The sequence below is a fragment of the Ambystoma mexicanum genome, chromosome 11 (assembly GCF_040938575.1).
Source record: "Ambystoma mexicanum isolate Mex_15411 chromosome 11, UKY_AmexF1_1, whole genome shotgun sequence".
Classification (NCBI taxonomy): domain Eukaryota; kingdom Metazoa; phylum Chordata; class Amphibia; order Caudata; family Ambystomatidae; genus Ambystoma; species Ambystoma mexicanum.
The window spans coordinates 1003431491-1003444418 of NC_090934.1; the positions used below are offsets into that span (position 1 = coordinate 1003431491).

Here is a 12928-nt window from a genome sequence, read left to right on the forward strand (position 1 = left end):
CAGATTCAATGTGGAGGGTCAGCTGGGAAATAGCCAACCTCTCCAGGAGTTTGCCCAGGTAAGGAGTGATACAGATTGGGCGATAGTTTGCCGGAATTGAAGGGTCAGCAGAAGGTTTATTTAGGAGAGGGTGCACAAGGGAGTGCTTAAGAGCAGTAGGGAAAACTCCATTGGCGAAGGAGAGGTTGCAGAGGTTAGCCAAGGCTGGGGCAAGAGAGTCAATGTTTTCTTTGATGGTTTTGGAGGGACAAAGGTCCACCTGTTTGGAGGAGGCTTTCATAGACAGGACTTGTCTAGTGACCGCCTCAGGTGTGACTGGGAGAGAGAAGTGAGAAGGGGAGGGGTGGAGGTGACAAGGGTGGTACAAGAGATGTTGTGCATGAGATGGAAGAGGAAGAGAGAGAGGATAGGATATCCTGTGTTTTTTCGGTGAAATGTACAGCCATGGCTGAGCAAAGGGCCTAGGTGGGTGCAATGGTGGAGGAGGCTGCAGTAGGGTTGGCTAGTTCCTTGCAGACTTTGACAAGTTTGGCCGTGTTACTGGATGCTGCAGCGATGCAGGCTTGAATAAAGACTCTTTTCTTGGAGTGGTTGCAGAGTCTATACTGCCTTTGGAGGAGGCGGCACACCAGTTTGTCAGAGTGTGCGCCCGAGGAATCTAATTTCCATTTGGCTGTCCTGCACTTGCGTTTAAGGGCAGCCATTTTGGTGTCGTACCAAGAGTTGCACTTTCAGTCATACCCTCATGACAGGGGCAAGAATATCAAGAGTGTTGGAAACGGAGAGGTAAAAGTTAGAGAGGGCTGTGTCAGCATGGGAGTCAGCCACAGGAGTGTAGTGAACAGAGTAGGTGGAGGCAAAGGCAGCTACTGACACTCTTTTCATGGGTCAGATGACCTTATAGACGGGAGGCAGTGTCAGGCTTACTAATGCAAGAGGAGAAGAGAGCTTCAAGTGAGAAGAGAGGAGAGAGTGATGGTTCATGTTGGATTTCCATTAGCTGCCTTTAGTTCCTGCTTATCCAATCTTAATTTCGATCCCTGCTTAGTATACAGTAGTTTTGTGTGTCCTTGAGGTCTTAAACCAAAACTGCAAAGAGAAAAACACAGTAACTGAATGAGCTGACAAATGAAATTAGATTCACATAAATGTCCTCATTATGAGGTTAGCAGTAATGGTGAAAACAGGCAGTATTTGCACATACTGTCTGTTTTTATGGCTGCCTGGTGCTTGGTTTGGTTGTATTTACTGCGTGCAGATACAGAGGATATGCATGCAGTAAAACACCCTCTGATTAGGAGGTTAAATACCGCAAATTGTTACCTCCACCAAAAAGATAGAGGCAAAAATTGAAAAACCCTGCCAGAAATGCCACGGTTTTTATCCCTGTAATGCAGGGATGTGCCAACACATGCCTTGCTTCGTGAAAACATATAGCACTTCACCCCAAGCACTTCTCCATGAGCACCACAGCACCTATCCCTTACCCCCTCCCCTCTGCACTTGCATGTTCTGAACACTCACAAGGCATAGTAGCTTTGTCTCCCCTCCCTGTTATATTCATTATTGTTCTATTCATTTCATTTATTTAAATATTTATTCTTTTGTAACTCATTGTCTGCCTTCCCCTTTCCCCACCCTGTTGCCCTGTGGGCGGTTTGAAACTGCTTTGGAAATTGTATAAGCGCCTAACCAATGACCAATACAATTTTTGGGCCCACAAAGAGGTGAAAACTGGCCATCGCTGGTGCCCACTTTCTTACCTGAGTTGACATATAAATCACAGGTGAGCATCTGCTGACCCTTCTGCCCATTATTAAAATTGGTACAGTAGTAGTAGGATCTACCACTGCACCCACTCTATTTCCGTCCCCAAACGGGGTAGAAATTGCCTAAAAAAAGTTCAAAATAATGCATGGAGACTTTCTGAAATAACGCATCCTTTATTTCAGGAAACCTGAATCTTGTATCACCATATATGTGTTGTTCTTCTAATAACATTATGTTCTGGATTGACACATGAAGCAATGGTAATTAATGTTTACGGTAATACAGGTACACGTTCTGCCCAACTCATAATGGGGGTCAATGGGGGAGAATTGCTCCATGGGCTCAATACATATACATCTCTGGCATGCTAACTGCAGAACTTCTCACGTTCACTGGACGAGGTACCTTCGTTACAGGTTCTGCTCCTTTAAGAAAAGTCTCTAAAGTTCTAGGGGTCTGCAACCTTTGGCTCCCACCATGGTTTGGACTACAACTCCCATCAGCCTGCATTTTATATTCAACGGTGGGGGATCATGGGAGTTGTCGTCCAAACACATCCAGAGAGCCGCACGTGGAAGACGTCTACAAACAGAAGAGTTTCTTTGCCTGCTCTGGCCTGGAGAACTGAGAGGCAAGAATCCTGTTCAAAGAGGTAGGCCTTCAGCAGTTTTATAAGTGCTAGCACGTAGGTGTTAAACGGATCATTGAGAACGAGTTCAACCATCTGTCTGGTTGGGCGTGAGTTCTGCAGTGTAAATGGTGAGAGTGAATTTTGTAGCGTTTGTTGAAGTACTGGGTATCCGATCGGGCTGCTGGGAGTAAGCTCCACAGTCTGTGTAAAGGGTGTGAGTCTAAAGGTGTTGGATTAGGTCTTCGTTCTATAGTCTAGCTTGGCAGAGAACGATGTCCATAGTCTGGCTGCTGGCAGTGAGCCCTCCTGCCTGGCTGGTGGAATGGAGTTTTAAAGTCTAGGTTGATGGTAATAAGTCATAATAAGTCATATACTCTTGGTGTGGCCACTACATCAATTAGTGTTTTTCCTTTACTCTCTGCGCTTTCTGCTTCTCTCAGTCTATTTCATGACTAAGTGCTCCAGTTCCCCGTTTTCTGCTCCTTTCCTTCATGTCTCCCTCCTTTCTATCAACACATCTCTTTTCATGCCCCTCACATCCCCTCTTCTCTCCATCAACTACCCCTCTATCTAATGCTGTGATTTTGCACATTCTTGTATCTCCTTAGAAACAATATCTGCAGGGTCCCCAACTGTGATCCACCGGAAACCACCTGAGAAGGCTGCTAAGCCCTGGAGGGACAGCACTGCAAGTGATGATGGAAGCAACACCCAGGTACCTCCCCCTGAGAATGGGACCAGAGTACGGTTTTCATACGCTGAAAGGGGCAGTTCCAGATCCAGACAGGGGGCAACTCCTAGAAACTCATCCAAGGTGGCCCGCAATGTCTTCAGTGCCTCACTGCAGCAGGAGCTTCTCATGGCCACCCTGGCCAGCACCTTTGGTGACCAGAAGTTTGCAGGATACCTGACTTTGCTGAGGTCCTGGTCTGAGCTCTGGAACCCGAGCTCCGCAGAGGAATCCCAACGGGCTCTCCAGTCCCTCACAAGCTGTTTACTAAAAGATGACTGCAACCTCTTCATCTTGCCCTCTCTAGACCAGCCTGAACTACTCTCAAGAGATCCTGTCGTCAGAAGTTTAGGGACGCCAGCTGCTCCTTGTCCAGCATCGAGCAGCAGAGCTTCTAGCTTCTTGGATGCCTCCAATGCAACCGCCTCCCCGGCCAGGATCCTGGAGTACTGGATGACCTTCCAGAGCAGGCTTGCCGATGCCTTCTTCAGCCTGCCGGATTCCTTGGCTCAGCGACTGCAGGTCTTCTGGGGGATCTTCCAGACCAGCGTGTTCCCTGTCTTTGAGGACTACATCGTCAGTATGATCAAGCAGTACGTCCTGGAGGTGGCGGCCTTTCTGCTGGATGAGATACGGCTCTTCTTCTCTATTCCTGAGTTGGGCAGCAATGGGCAGTGCACCCAGCAAGGTAAGTGAAGCTATCCTTTTGGGGAGGTCAGACAGTGTGTGCAACACAGTGAGAGGGGGCTTCCTTCAAGTGTGGAGGAGGAAGCACCCCAGAAAAGTTATGTTCCTAGTAGGGAGGGTAAGAAGAACCAGTGTATCATGGTGGAGAAGGGTCCTTTTTTGGGTGAGTGTAGCTAGTACACCAAAAGAAAGAAGAGCTTCCCTTTGATGATAGTAAGTGCACTGCCTATGGAGTAAGGAGGGGCTTCCAGTGAGCCTGCAAGCCTGCTGCATCTTACAACAGAGGGTTCCTGTTGCATCCTCTGCATGAAGAGGGCCAGTGGATCCTGGGTAACGCCAATGCCTCTATGGTGTGATTGGAGGGTACACCCCAAAGATCAACAGTTGTGGTGGGACAGGGGCTATAATTCTGGACGCACTATTCAACACACCTTTCGCAATACACAGACCCCTAACTGTTTACTCTTGTCATTTGGGCAAATCTCAGCTAATTAATTAATTAATCTTTTATAAAGCACTATAATACCGGAGGCCAGCCTCTAAACACGGACCGGAATTTGAACCTCTGCTGCTCTGTATGGTCTTGCTTCCAAGACAACGCGTTGCCCCTGAGCTATCCTCTTGGCCTTGGATAGGTAAGAGTTCTCTGTACCAAGAAACACTGTAAATCAGTCCCTTTAGCAAAAGCACCAACACAAAAACACAGACACCGGCTTATTAAGTGAAAACAAAAATTCATTATCTTTGGCCGCAGTTGCGCGAGCTGCTGGAGGCAAGCGGCCGCTGCTAGCATTCTTTGGCCGCCAGACATAATCTTCTGCGAGCAGCATTTTCAAAATTGTCAATGTTCCTCGCTCAGATGCACAAATCAAGCAGAATGAAGACCCTGAAAGGTGACTATTGTTTCACAAGCTGTACCATCAAAATGTCTTGCCACTTCGCTGCACTAACCATAAGAAACAGCTGTCATAGCTGCCCTCTGACGTGGACCTATGCCAGAGCCCCTCCCGGCGCCCAACGGTTGCGGGCTCGCTAGCAGCCAGTGCACCTGTCTGTGTCTGAAAGTGTATGACTCTCACTCACATTCAGTGTCTCACATGTTTTGGTGTTTGCAATGTTGAGACTCTTGGAGACAAGGAACTGATGGGTATTCTCGGATCGGAGTGGTGGGAAACAGGTGCTTGGATCAACAAGGCCAATACAATTATCTCGTAGGCGAATCCTACCAAAGGTTTCCCAAGCTAACCCACCCATTCCCTCACCGACACCCCCTAAGGGAAGACATCTTTTAGTTGACATCTCAACTATCCTATCTCCTAGTCCCATAGGCCCTAGTGGTCTTTAAACTCCAAAGATCAAGTTGAGGCTTGATGCCTCAAGCGTGGCCCCTCTGCCACCTACTCTGTGTGGGCCCTCAAGGTCATGCTTCTCTTGAAGAAACAGCTTGTACACAATGGGGATCTGGCTATAAGTGTGAGTTCTGTGCATGCATGTGCCTCTTCTCTTGAACACAAGACACGATTCTGGCGTCCTGCCCACTCACCCCCACCTTGCAGCCACCTTTGTTGTGGAAACTGTCTTTTCTCCCTGGAGGCGTCACTTAGATGAGAAGAGACAGTACACATCAGGTTAGAGGGCATTTCTGTTAGGGTTAATTTTAATATGCGTGGAGGTGTAACCCCTTATGCCTAGGTTATGCTAGGTAATAAATCCATAACACACTTTTCTTGGAAGCAAGACCACGCAGAGCAACTGAGGTTCAAATCCCAGATCCGCGCTTAGAAACCAAACTTAGGTATGGTATTAGGTGCGTTATAAAAAACAAATTGAATAAATAAATTAACTCGCTGTCTGTAGCATCAACAAATGGTGCTAACTGCTTAGGCCCTGGCCCTGGCTTTGATTGAACCATAACCCAATTCACTCATTATTTGAGGGTGATCGCTTAAGTGAAACGGGGCCCAGCTCTCGATGAAAAGAAGGATTCCTGTGTGTAAGTAAGGTGTAGGCTCCCATCCAAAAGGGATAGCACACATTAATTGCCAGGAGTAGGCAGCCACGGGCACGCTTAGCCAGAGCATCCCAGGCAGCGCCAGGTTGCCCCTGGGTAAGGTATGGTTACTGGATAAGAACGTTTTCTCTTAAGGCTGTGACATTGTATTTCCTTAGAGAACATCGTTACAGTATTGGTGGATAGTTGTCCAGCACAGGAAACGTGCACATGTTTTTATTTTGCTGATATAATGTGGGAGATGTCTTGCGCATGCTTCGTGGCAACAGTTCCAAGCCACAGAGGGTAGAAAGGATGCAAGGCTAGCTGTGCTCCCATCAAAAAAAAGCCTGCCTTCCAGGACCAGAATACATTCTCCGGGCAAAGAGTTCCATTCGCCCAGCGGGTTCTAGCCTCCTGCCTGATATTGGATGGCACGGCGATCGGAATTTTCTGGACTTTCTTAGGACATCACGCCCTTCTTCGGTTTCATCGCTCTGTAGAACTATGGTTTCCCTGCTAACTGCCTTAATCCCGATAAAAGTCGATCTGCGGAAATGAGTCGTCTTCCCGGTGCTGCCGTGTTCATTAAATACAGTCACACATACATAAAATGGCTGCCGACCCTCATTCTAGCTTTATGGAATAGAAAACTGACATTAGGCCAGAAAGCGACAGAGAACGGTGCATTTCCAGCGCAGTGTGCAATTGTCACATGGTTAAATTGATAAGAAACTAAAAGATTTTTGTAAACTCTGCAGCTCCCCTTAACTGGGCTCTTTACACTTATTCGGGGGTGCCGTTAGAGGAGGATGTTCTTGGTATATTAGGGCATCCCGTGAGCAAAGTGTGGCACTGCACTGTAGGTGAAAGGAGGCTCCTCTTGGGTGGGTGGGGGTACAGGGACTCAGCTCAGTGATAAAGGTATGCCAGGGAACAAAAGGGCAGCATGCGCAGCGGCAGGGCCTGCCAAGTAAATGTGACTTTCCTGGGTGTGTGTAAACACAGCACCTCCCGTACACCTGACAATTGTCTGGCTACTTCCCAGCCCCTCCAAACCTTTATGGTACAGCCTGCCTCCATTTTAGGTAAGGGACTAACAGTTGCTGGTGCTTTTTATGGTTTGTGCCACCATTGTGGCCTAGGCGTCTTTCTGAATGTTTTCGTTTTGGTCGAAATGAAGACGTTCAAAAGGAGGTCGATTGACAACGTAGAACCGTTTTTAGGGCTTTCACTAACACTTCTTTTCTCCCTGTTTTCTCTCTTAGGGGACCTGAAGCAGCTGATCCTGTGGTGAGTTGGGCAAATGCACACAAATGTGAGCATGGTTTGAACGTGATGATCATCTCATTTTATTTACCCAGTCCCAAGCGGGTGGGTTCACTGCTTCAAGTAGTCACAGGGTGGGCCAGTTGCTTCCAATATGGATAATTTGCTAATCTAATTCCAGTCCAAAGTTATTTGGGGAAGTGCTAGATGGTGATCAGGCATCAGTTAGCAGTAACTATCGTTTAGCATCTCTTCCCCTGATATTATCACTGGCTGCCATGAGAGAGGGTAGGTCCTTTGCTCCCATGGTGAGTGGGTGGCTCCACTGCTTTAGAAATCCTCTGGGAAGATGAAGTGTTGCATTTCTATGGCTAGACATATGTGCGCCAATCCAGGTTGTGAACGACTAAATATATTTTTGGTTAAGCCCTTTGGAAGTGGTTCCATTCATTGATACGTAAAGAAAGTTAGTATTTAGGTGCAGCACAAGGTGAAGTCGCCTGCCTTCTGATTTTAAGTTGAAAACAATTAGAGGCAGGGAACGCAATCAGATTTGTAAGGGTTCCCCCCTGTGGGGCAGGTTTAGACTCAGCCACTCCCAGGATAGAAAGTGAACTTTAGCCAGTTGAGAAGACTTCCAAGGCTCGACAAGTTGAAGCAGTGTTTGAAACCTACTGCAATCTGTTAACCTTTTTTTATGAATGGCAAGAAAATCTCCAAATCGCTTAGCTGAAGCATTGGGCGAGAGCAGAGTTGTGATTGTGGCAGTGGGTGCAATGGAGAACCACCTGAGGGTTCCAGACACAAATTAGAATCGCTGGCAAATCGAGCCAGAGGGCAAGAGGATCATGGAGTGATGCAAAAGGAAGATGGAATGGTGAGGCGGCACGCTCATAGGGCCGGGAGGATCGCTCAGGGACAACACGCTCACCTTGAGAACAAGACGACTTGGAGCAACAAAGGTTAAATCCCCGGGTCTGTGCTTAGTAACCTCTGGCTATTAGGCGCGTTATAAATAACCAATTACAATTACAATTAGAGGTGGAGAAAGGGCTGAGTGGGAACATACCATTGATTGGGGCGTCTTTGGAGGGAGTGGCACTCTTGAGTATGAAAACTATCTATTGCATTGCCTATCCATCTACAAAAGGAGTTCCAAGGCAGGCATATAGGTCTTCCTGTTTGGAATTTGGAATATCTGTCTTTAGAAAGCACTGATTTTGGGAGGTATTGCCAATGTTGTGCTGGAGTTGCCTATCCCGGAAGAGCATTTTCCAACCAGAGGCTGTCGAGTGCAAGCCAAGCCATCCAATATTTGCATGCCCCAAACTCTGACAGCACTACAGATATGGCTCGGTGGAGGGAGAATGACTAGTGAAGTAGGTGCTGCCTAGCAGAAGAGTTATTTTCTAACACAGAGCACATGGTATTCAGAAGCAAGTATTGAACAGAGAAGGAGCCGTGGAGTATAGAAGACCTATTTCAGCAGAGGGGGTGCTTTGTATAAGGGGGTGCCCTATCAGGGAATGTGTGGCTTAGAGTAGCGAGCATTGTATAGAGAAGAAGCCATGGTGTACAGGAGGAAGCATAGTTCAGCAGAGGTGGTGTTTTGCATCACAGGAGGGGGACCATATTTGGGAAGGTGTTGTCTACTCGAGTAGATTTGCTCTGATAATGTGTGATCAAGCTCAAAAGGTGTAGTCTATTGGTGTAGTTTGGTTTAGTGGGGAGGTGAATCTAGTGTGGACCAGAAAACAAGGTGTGTTATACTTCAGGTGATGCAGTCCAACAAATCAGAAAGTGTATATTGAAAAAGGTGTGGTCTGACTGAGGGCTCGACTCGCAGAGGAGCCATGGGATGGTAGATAAGATGGAGTTTAGCAATAGATGCCTGGCTAACCTATGGAGGCACAGCCTAGCAGATGACCTGCTGGTCAAGGTCTACTGGACAAGATGTGGTGCAGTCTGGGAGTTATAATCTGGCAGAGAAGGTGTGTAGTCTAGTGGAGGAGATGTGACTTAGCAGAGGATATGTGGTCTAGTTGAGATGAGTTTTGAGTCGCGGCGACGTGGTCTACTAGAGGACTTAGGGTAGTTCAGCTGAATATGTGTAGTCCAATCAAGGAGGTGCAGTCATTCATAGGTTGTGACATATTGCTGTGGAGGTGTAGTCTAGAGATGCATAATTATGATCCAGTGAAGGGGATGTGGGTGGGTGGGTGTGTGTGTGTGTGTGTGTGTGTGTGTGCGCACGTGTGCGCGCACATGCCTGTGTATGTTTGTGTGTGCTTGTGGTCGCCAGCAGATGGGGTAGACTAGTGGATTAATTGTGCCTAGGAATGGGGATGTCAAGTCAATGAGGCGACTGCAGTCTTGTGAAGGAGGTAGCTGGGATTCACTAGTTTAGTTCTGGATCTGACATCCCAGGCTAAACCCCATTCTCTCTTTTGTAACCAGTGGACCCATATGCCTTCAGGGAGGTAACATGACCTGGGTGGCACTGGGCCCAGTCCTTATGCTTATTCCCGGCCCCCCAGGTAATACCAAGACATTGGGTAGGTGTTGGCAATAAAAGGCTGTGGGATTTTATTTCACAGTTATGGTCATAACAAAACAATCATAATTACAGTAACCATAATATGTAGTACTTTTGGGCATCGGGTCCCGAGGTTACCCCCTATGGCCCGTGCCGCCACAACCTGGATGGGTTACCGGCTGTCCAGGTTTCCCCCAAAAGTTTTTGGTTGTTTTTTCCTAGCTGCATTGTCTGTTTCCCTTTTAGTTTAGGCTATTCCTTTGACGTGCCTGGCGCTGGCCCCTGTAGGGGTTTGGATTGTGTGGGCTGGCATTGTGTGCTGGCCTCTGGTTCCCTTTGTACGGCTGCTCTAAGTTTGTTTTCTTTTTGGTGGAACAATCAAGGCCTGATTGTTATGAAAAATTGGACGTAAACTGCCCTTTGGGTGGGATGGATCCTGCTCTGACCGTTTGCGGCCTTAGCTGATTTTGAGCCCCCGTCTGCTTTCTCCACTTGCTGTGGTACTTGCGTATCGCCCTGCTGGGAGGGGCCTTCTGGCCCACCCGCAGTGTTTTGCTTTATGGTTCGATTCCCACCTTATGCTAGTGTTTGCACATGTTCCCGGGGAGCCGCACTTTGTTCCCCTGTTTTCCAGTGTTTGCTCATAAAACCTAATAGTTTAATTTAATCTGTAGTTTAGCTGCTTTCCGGCCCCAGCCTTTGTGGCGTTGGCCTGTTTATCTATTTTTAAAAAACTTTGTGGTTTGAGGCTTTTAGAAGCGTGGCGTTGGCCTGATTATTAATCTTAGAACCATTATTGAGTTTCTTATGCTTTTTAGAAGCGCAGGCCCAGGCCCTTTGCGGCATTGGCCTGTTCGTCTGTGCTGTGTGGTGTCTGTCCACCCAGGTACTTTTCCCCCCACTGCTTATTAATTTTATTCACCCCGTTTTCCGATTCCATGCTACTTGTAGCACACTGGCCCCCGCCCCGGGTGTTGGCCTGTTGTGCTGTGCAGTGTTTATTCCTCACTGCTTATTAATTATGTTGAACCTGTTTTCAGGTTCGGTGCTGTTTGTAGCACCCTGGCCCCGGCCTTCTGGCGTTGGCCTGTTGTGCTGTGTGGTGTTTGTTCCCCACTGCATCTTAATTTTGTTGAACCCGTTTTCAGGTTCTATGCTACTTCCAGCACTCTGGCCTCGGCCCTCGGGCATCGGCCATCGGCCTGTTGTGTTGTGTGGTGTTTATTCCTCACTGCTTATTATTTTTGTAGAACCCGTTTCTTGTGTTCTGTGTTACTTGCAGTTTTCAGGCCCCAGCCTTCGGTTGTTGGCTTTTTGTTTTTCTTCTATTTCTTGCTCATATTTTCCTCTGCGTATTTTTGTTGCCTTGTGGGCTGTGTTGCCCTAAACTCTGGCATCTTGTTGTACTGTCTACCTGACTTGCAATGCTACCCATGTGTTACTAGCCTTTTCTTGTGTCTTAAAACATACCCTTTTCCTCTTGTATGTTCCACTACCTCTTGTTTTCTTTCTCTATTCTGTTCTGGGAGCACATGCATCACATGTTTTGTTTTTGTTATTTATCTGGCACTACGGACCCTCAGGCCTCTGAGCGTTGCTAATTTTCCACGGTGTGTGGGCTCATTTCTCGACCTTGGTAGAAATGAAAAGGCTGGGTTCGGCCCTTTCGGGTTTCGAAACTGCGTCAGCAGACTCAGCCTTGATGTCAAAGTGAGCACTCAACTTGCTGTGCTGTCTGCTAAGTGTACCGTTCTGGAGGGTGTTGACTATGTTTTGGAAATATATCCTCTATTTGTTACCTGGGCTGGCCTAGCGGCAAGCCTGGGCATTTATTCTGGCCCCTGGTTTGTGTTTGTTTGTCCTGTTATCTGTGTTGATGTTGTTTCTTTTCCTGCTTCAGCCACCTCGAACCGCTGGAGAAGCTGGCCATCCGCTTGTGTACCACCTGCATGTTGCGGGTGGGACTGATGGTCTGGAACACTTCTCGTTTGTTGGCGCCTTGGTTTCTGTTTTTGTTGTACTCCTTCGGCTCTCGCTTTGGTTATGTGTATTTATTATTGCCCCTGAACTGTGTCGCTGGTTTTTTTTGCCCTTGTGAGAGGTGAAGGCTGATGGTTGACCCAGCCAGATTTTGAAATTGCGTGGCCTGCTCGGGCCGGTGTTAATGGGAGGGCTCAAATGGTTGTGCTAAAGGACCTGCTCTGTCTTTCTGTGTGGGTTTAGCCCTGTGAGATGGATAGATCTTTTAATTTGAGGGGGCTGTTTCGGCTGTGTTTGGTATGGCCTGGGCTGGGCTCTGAACCCATCATCTAGCGCGGGTTGTACACAGTAAAACGCTGTTTACTGTGTTACCTGGCTGTTTAGTATCTGTCCTGTCTTAGCTGTTTGTTTCAGCTCTTTAAACTGTTTGTGTGGTGGCTCGCTATTCGTCTGCCTGCGTGTGTGCCTCTTTGGGACCCTGGCTGGTTGGGATTGTGTCTTCTGGTGCCCTGTGGGGGTTTTCTCTTACTTACCTTGTAGTGGTGACATTGGTGTCATCGTTCCTTCTTCACCTGGCTCCTTACCGCTAGCCCCCGATGTCCTGAATGCTTCTGTGCATTTTTGCAGTATTTGTCAGCGCCTCCTTTCGTGCCTGCGGTCTGGTTCTGCTGCACTTCCTCAGTAGTGTTGTTGCAACTGGTTTGCCTGGGAAAACAGTTTTTTCCTTGGTTGTGCATTGTTTTGAACCCCGTTTCAGGGTTCTGTGTTTGCACTACCGCAGTAGTGTTGTTGCAACTGGGTTCCCTGGGTACAGGTTTTACCCTTGTTGTGCGTTGATTTGAACCCCGTTTCAGGGTTCTGGTTTATTCTGCATGCACAGAAATATTTGGCAAGCTCCCTTTTGGATAGCTGCTTGTAGTTGGAGATCCCTTTCTCGGGTTCTCCTTTTCATGCCTTTGTTACTGGCTGGTGCTGATAGCTTTGGCTTGTGTGCTGGCTCTGCCCAGCTTCAAGGTGCCTCCGTAGGCTCTATCCGGGTGTACAAAATGCGAGTGCTTGCGCCGGTTTTTGTTCGTATGGTTTCCCAATTCGTTCCTGAGGTCCAAGGTATCCTCGTGTCCCTTGGTCTGCCCTCGAACTCTCCGTGTTATGCGGGAGTCTTGAGTCTTACGTGCTGCTTTGCTGTAGTCAAATTTTCCACTTCGAGAAACTGCCATGTTTGGTCATTTTGGTAGTTGCGTGTAGACCATGTTCTATCCTCGCTTGTTATGTGGCATTTTTTGGAGATCTCCGTTTCATAGCCTTCTGTCTCTGGCTGCTGATTAGCATTGGCTT

General features: G+C 47.7%; 2 protein-coding genes across 2 annotated transcripts in view; one reads left to right on the forward strand and one right to left on the reverse strand.

Annotated features, from left to right (window-relative positions):
- LOC138504026 (putative nuclease HARBI1) overlaps positions 1-12928 on the reverse strand; it is a 292079-nt gene that overhangs the window by 121701 nt on the left and 157450 nt on the right. The window lies entirely within an intron of this gene.
- The window catches only part of STRC (stereocilin), a 543934-nt gene that overhangs the window by 13424 nt on the left and 517582 nt on the right, over positions 1-12928 (forward strand). The window contains exons 2-3 of the mRNA XM_069624197.1: positions 3010-3819; positions 7077-7101. Of these exons, the coding sequence (XP_069480298.1) occupies positions 3010-3819; positions 7077-7101 (835 nt within the window). The remainder of the gene's footprint in view (positions 1-3009; positions 3820-7076; positions 7102-12928) is intronic.